Genomic DNA, 6,333 nt, shown 5'->3' with positions numbered 1-6,333 from the left:
TCCAAGTGTGTGCATTTGTTTGAGTATTGGAACTTCCACTACAAGAAATTGTACCAATTACGACGGGAAATCCCGTCCGCTAAAGGTCAATAATCGTTGATTAACGACGAGATTTTCTGTCGCGAATCCGTCCTAAAAGGGGACGTCGTTAATGGAAAATCTAGTTGTAACCCGTCGTAAAAGATATTTGCGACGGTTGTTCCCGTTTTTGTTTAGTTGTTATCCCTGTCGCAAAAGGTTTTTACGTCGGAATTTTTGACCCGTCGTTATTAGGTTGTCGCTAAAGATACAAATTCTTGCAGTGTTCCGAGTTTCGTGCAAAATACGATAATTATTCAAGCTTACAAATTACAATTGAAAAATACATTACTCCAGTACCTCGTAACAGTTTCTGTTGATACTCCAGAAATCGGAGGCATTGGTTAACACTCAAATTAAAAAGGGACAATCGTACGATAAGTTTATCGGAGGAGAGTTTGACCAAATACATATGGTTGACTAGTTGAGGAGAGTTTCACCATTCACCAATCCCTTTTAGATTCATAAAATTCGCCAATTTCCCAATTAGAATCATTATCTGTAAGAGTATACCCAGAATATTTCATACTAAAACCATCATACCTATTAAAAACAGTGATCTTAAGAAGGGCTGATTCCTTATTAGGACCCCATTTTGGGCGAACAACCCTTTTATCTTCTTGAACCTCTGGCATTTTCAACGATAATTTCCATTCACCTTTTAAATCGACCATGCTAATTTCTTTAAACTCGTTATGAACATCATTAAAAAACTTGATGGTGTACTTTTTTGAAGAATCCCAGTAAGGCACCCAACCAACACAGTCCGTGCTCTCTGATTGACCCGGTTCGATGGTTCCTGTCTTGTCCCCGTTTGGGTTGGTAAAGGTTACATCGATTTTGGTATTATTTACTATTTTTACTATTTTTATCCAACCATAATCAAACAAGCCTACCGCCTCTTCGTTAGCTGCCTGCTCCGGCAAACCCAAACTCTGGGTTTTCTCATCGCTATTGCTTGCCATGATTCGATTCTGTAAAACTAAAAACAAAACACAATTTAATTGAATAGGAAGTATACTCTCTGTTTCTGTTGGTTACGGTTGTAGATTAGAGATAGCTCTGGGCCGGGGCGGGCCGAACCGGCTAGAGGCCCGGCACAAAAATGAAGTTGTGGGCCGTGACTTGGACTCGACCACATGTTTTTTTCTCGACGCATGACACGATAAAGCACGTTAAACTTAGTCTCGACTAGGTCTGACGCGAGCACGAAGTCATAGGTTGTGACCTGGGTTCTTGGCCTGGCCGGCAGAGGCCCGACACGAGAATGAAGTCGTGGGATGTGACCTGGACTCAGCAGCATGTGTTTGGAAAAAGCATGACAAAGCACTTAAGCACGAGACGATAAGATACGTTAAATTTAGTGAAAATGGGCATAGGCACGAAGGCTTGACTCGGCCCTAGACGAGCACGAAGTCGTGGATTGTAACCTGGGATCGGTCCAAAAATGTTTTGTGTAAGAAAAGAAAATAAGTAAGAAGGTAAAACAAGCGAGGTTTGTGTAATATGAAAAAAACTTGGTAGAAAAGAGAGTGTTACACTGGGATTGTGTGAGGTATAAAGAGAAAACTTTACCAAGATAAAGATAAAAAAAAAAAAGTTTAACTAACAAAAAGAACCAAAAGAAACACAGGAAACGTCATACCGTACGTACAAAAAAACTTACTTGATTGATAACTCTGGTTAGCAACTTAGGACTAGCTCGAAAGTTTGTTGTCTAATTGACTCTATGATGTTTATAGCTTTTGTTATACGGAGTAATGCATACTTGTGAATATTTCAATTATGTATATATAGAGTACGCATCTCTAGCTAACCTTATGGTCATCAGGGTCTATTTATTAATTATATAAATCTATTACTCTGTGTCTTTGTGATAAGGGATACGAGTTAGGGAGTACTTTTTACATTTTACAAAAAAATTGTAAAGTATAAACTGTTTAATCGTAAAAATGTACCTTTAACCCGTCGTAATTAGGTTGTCGTTAAAGATACAAATTCTTGTAGTGATATAGTGTTATATATAATCGGGTACACCTTCTAGTTCGTGACAATACTCCACATGTTTGATTTATTGCAATAATTCATAAAATTGCAATAAGATTAGGGGTCTTGGTGTTCGGTTAACCATTAATTTCGAGTTTAGTTACACACTTGTTTTATTAATTACTACCTCCGTTTCAGAAAGTTCTTTACAGTTACTATTTACACGGACTCCAATGCACTATTTAATTGCTAATATATCTAATTTCGTAGGTGAGAATATTATAAAAAGTTGATATTCTAAAACTACATACCGAGACTGATCTAGTAAGATCTTACATGTAACGTTTTGATGTATATTATGATGAGAATTTACAGTCAAAGTTTCCATAATTTCGACACATATTCCAAAGCGTAAAGAACTTTTAAAAAAGAAGTAAGATATAAGTATCTATTGTCATTTTAAAATATTGCGTATATTTTTAAATCTACCCCTAGACCCTAGTCAGTCTCTTCTGTTGTTAGGTTACCCATCACTGTTAAGTTTGTCAAAAGTTCAAAAGACATATTTGGACTTTATAGCATTTTCGAACATTTTCAAGTTTTATTTTATTGATTAAGAGATTGACTAGCGCCAATTGTCATTTTAAATTTGCAAGAAATGACAAACATACGGGCACTCTACCAAACTCTCATGGATTTAGTGTTACTATTATTGTCAATTTGTCATTATTTAAAGGATTTTCATTAAGTATAAAGTTGGCCGACCCATTAATATTATATATATGTTGACAAAGAAACGTAATTCTTCGTATAAATCTATTTTAAATTACTTCACTTCGAATATTTTAATCAATGATGCCTTATGCTCGTTGTATATTAAGTTTATTATATATTGGGGTATATCTCGTTGTACAATAAATTTATTATATATTGGGGTATATCTGTCGTACATATTTTGATTAAGCTTTTATTTATTATGAAGTAATTTTTGATGGATATGGTTACTTTTATATAATGCATAATTTCAAAGAGATAACATTTATTAAAAAGAAAAAACAACCAATAAATAAATAATTTTAACATTATGTTGGATATATTTTTATCCATTTTAGAGTAACTTTACGCCCTAATATTTATTGTACACCAGATGTAATTAAGAATTTGTGTTTTAAGAATGCTAGACACTACCATCTAAAACAATTCAATTACTCCGTATGACATATTATATTAAGTCCAATCTGATCTAATTTTCGCCAAATTTTACCCCGATCCAATATGTTTAGGTAGTTTCATCCAATACACAAATTTAATTGGGTGATGATAAAGGTCGCAAGTTGCGACAATATTTAATTGTCGCAATCTTTCGTGTCGGAGTTTAATTGGTACATATAGCCGCCACGTAGGATATTAGTGATCGCAATATTTTTACTATCAATGCAATATTTTTACTATGAAAATATGTAAATTAGGTAATCGATATAAAAAAGGAAACAAAAAATTGCCAAATTCGTAGTGTGTATAGTGTAAAAAACAAATGGTGTGATATTTTCGAAAGGGATGAAGTGTTTAAAATTACATTAATATAAACTAATAGTGAAAGTTTACACAAATTGTGAACTACTCCCTCCGTCCCGGAATACTTGACCTGTTTTCCTTATCGGGCCGTCCCTTAATACTTGACCTGTTTCTAAAAATGGAAATATTCTAACAATATTATATTATTTCTCATTCCACCCCTATTAACCCACCTACCCCCTACTCCATACAAAAAATAATTAAAAATTCAACCCCTACTCTCCCCAACCCCACCTCTTAACACACCTCCCACTAACTACATTAAAATAATACCCCACTATCAACTACTACATAATAAATTAAATAAGTCAATTCAAGTCCCTTAAACTCTGTGCCGGTCAAACCGGGTCGAGTATTCCGGGACGGAGGGAGTACCACACAAAAATTATTTTAAATGACCGAGCAAATAGTCTCCTCGTTCACACGCATAGCTTAGCCACAAGTGCACTGTGCACACCATATTGGTTGTTACTTTTTACTCCGTAATAAGGGAGGCTGGAAGATGAACTATAAATAACACCCCCCGCTTTGTATTAGAGAGCATGTAATACTTCTCTCAAAAACTATAATGTAAGTACATATTCTCTCTCCCTCTGCCTCTTTTTATTTATCCTATATTTCATTTTGATATGTCTATAGAAGATTGTCAACTTACTAAAAATAAACTTTATTTTCACATAAAATGTGTTTAGCGTCACCATCTTTATTTGTTCTAAATAATGCTCTAGAGATCAAAATCCGGGCCGGTCGGGCTTTAACACACAAACTCTTGTCCAAACCCCTAAATTTGGTACGGGCTTTTCAAGACGAGACGTGTTTTTCGGGCTAGGATGGGTTTTGGTCTAAAAATGCGTATTTGAGATTGCACAAACCCGTACTTTGGGGCCAGGTCGGGTTTTGGTCTTAAAATGCGTATTTGAGATTGTCTAAACCCTCACTTTTTCGGGCTGGGTTGGGTTTGGGTCAAAAATGCGTGTTTGAGGTTGTCTAAGCGCGTACTTTTTAGGGTCGGGCCAACATGCCGAGCTATAGATGACAAGGTCTATTATAATCCGTACTTAATTACCCAACTTCTCATAAAAATATCTGTGCATGAGGCAAACATCAAGGGACGGAGACGGAGGGAGTAGTATATATTTATTATCGAACTGATTGTGTACTGAATTAAGTACTCCAACTAACAAAATGCTAATTTTCTTGGTTAAAATTGATTGATTTTGCAGTTGTAATCAATCCATCAATCAATCAACAATATGGCGGGAAGCAACAACGATGAGATTAAGGTCAACTATAGGCCAAAGAAAGAGCAGGGAAGTAGGCAGCCACCAAGGCAATTGGAGGGTGATGAAGAAAATATCACGGGCTGGTTGTCGGACTACGGATGGATAAAAGTACAAAAGATCACAAACAAATCAAGCCACACACTCGAATTCACGAACCCATACGAAGCAAGACTAGAAGACGAAATCGAAAGCGGGCAATCGGAGTCTAAAAACTGCGTAGGTTATCTCCCGTACGATGGCTCTTCGTTTACGTACGAGATCAAGTACTACAACACAATGTTCGACGAATGGACAAAATTAGTTATCAATGATATTGAACGAGATTGGTTGATGTCTACTTCTTCTGTTAGGGATTCTAAAACTGATGAACCTGATGAAGATGTTCGTGAAGTTTCTCCTAATCCTGCAGCATTATCTGATTGGGCTAAAATTGAGTTTGTTGTGAATGATGATGGCTATGAAATTTATGATCCTACTTGGAACTCTGTTATAGCAAGTCTTACATGGACTAATAAGTAATTTCATCATCTTCAACTTTTGTTACTATGATGCTAGCTACATGTATGTCCGTGTGCTAGCTAATAAAAGCCATCTCTGTTTAATAACTATGTGATTGTTTCTTCTTCTAATGAGAAGTGTCAATGAATTTTAAGCATCCTCCTTTCTATTTGGTATCGGGTTTTAATTATCGAACTAGTATGCGGGTCCGGGCGATGCCCCAGGTTAATACACGGATAAATTTTTTGAATAAATACTCCGTAATTATTAAATTGTCATTTATTATATTTTGTTATGAAAAGATGACATATAATTTGATTTGGATTAGTGGTTAATTGTTTGGTTTACAAATTAGTGGTCATGGGTTCCAGACTTATATCATACATATTTATCATTTTTAAATAATTTTCTATGACATAGAACATTGAATGAGATTAGTGTGAGTGCCAAGTGGCACATAGACTTGCTTATCAACGCCTTTTAATATATAGTATAGATTTATGTCGGCGGATTATTTTGTCTCGGTTCAAGCCTGATGTAGTCGGAATTGGATAAATTTACACAAAGTAAAGTGTAAAGAAAATTATGAAACGAACTAAGGCGGAAAGTGTGAAGATCATTTAGAAACGGAGGTAGTAATAGGCAAGAAAAACTATTCACAAAGTTCATGTAAAGAAAATTCAGACATTATCGATCTCAACAACCAAACGTATAAATAGTAAAATTATGTACTCCATAATACTCATGCCCTCACATGACGAAAAATCTAAATTATGGTACCAATGTAAAAAATTTAAACATATAATATTATGTTTCACTTTTATTATTTTGCTCGTAATATATTACCTAATCACATGCATTAGGTGTACTTCACACAATTAATTTACATCACATAACTAATAATATAAGAATG

The 6,333-nt window shown here is 35.1% G+C and overlaps 2 protein-coding genes across 3 annotated transcripts; one reads left to right on the top strand and one right to left on the bottom strand.

Annotated features, from left to right (window-relative positions):
- Positions 1–311: 311 nt before the first annotated feature.
- Positions 312–1,878, bottom strand: LOC130466230 (uncharacterized). Of its 2 annotated transcripts, none has more exons than XM_056834929.1 (2): positions 1,745–1,878; positions 312–1,060 (listed from the first exon to the last, which is right to left on the bottom strand). In XM_056834929.1, the coding sequence occupies exon 2, from the start codon at positions 1,041–1,043 to the stop codon at positions 522–524; it is 522 nt and encodes a 173-aa protein (XP_056690907.1). In that variant the 5' UTR covers positions 1,044–1,060; positions 1,745–1,878; the 3' UTR covers positions 312–521. The 2 variants fall into 2 exon arrangements, with proteins under 2 accessions (XP_056690907.1, XP_056690908.1); XM_056834930.1 differs by having other exon boundaries at positions 312–1,052; positions 1,745–1,828.
- Positions 1,879–4,058: 2,180 nt separating this feature from the next.
- LOC110799227 (uncharacterized) lies at positions 4,059–5,589 on the top strand. The gene is made up of 2 exons (XM_022004445.2): positions 4,059–4,209; positions 4,863–5,589. The coding sequence occupies exon 2, from the start codon at positions 4,893–4,895 to the stop codon at positions 5,439–5,441; it is 549 nt and encodes a 182-aa protein (XP_021860137.1). The 5' UTR covers positions 4,059–4,209; positions 4,863–4,892; the 3' UTR covers positions 5,442–5,589.
- The last annotated feature ends 744 nt before the right edge of the window (positions 5,590–6,333 follow it).

This window comes from Spinacia oleracea, chromosome 1, assembly GCF_020520425.1.
Source record: "Spinacia oleracea cultivar Varoflay chromosome 1, BTI_SOV_V1, whole genome shotgun sequence".
NCBI classification, from domain to species: Eukaryota; Viridiplantae; Streptophyta; class Magnoliopsida; order Caryophyllales; family Amaranthaceae; genus Spinacia; species Spinacia oleracea.
Note: the sequence above shows the minus strand (reverse complement) of the source record. Positions and strands in the feature narration are given on the sequence as shown.

What these genes read in the sequence shown, in the direction of transcription:
- LOC130466230 (XM_056834929.1), bottom strand. Translation starts at nt 1,043, where the DNA reads ATGGCAAGCAATAGCGATGAGAAAACCCAGAGTTTGGGTTTGCCGGAG.
- LOC110799227 (XM_022004445.2), top strand. Translation starts at nt 4,893, where the DNA reads ATGGCGGGAAGCAACAACGATGAGATTAAGGTCAACTATAGGCCAAAG.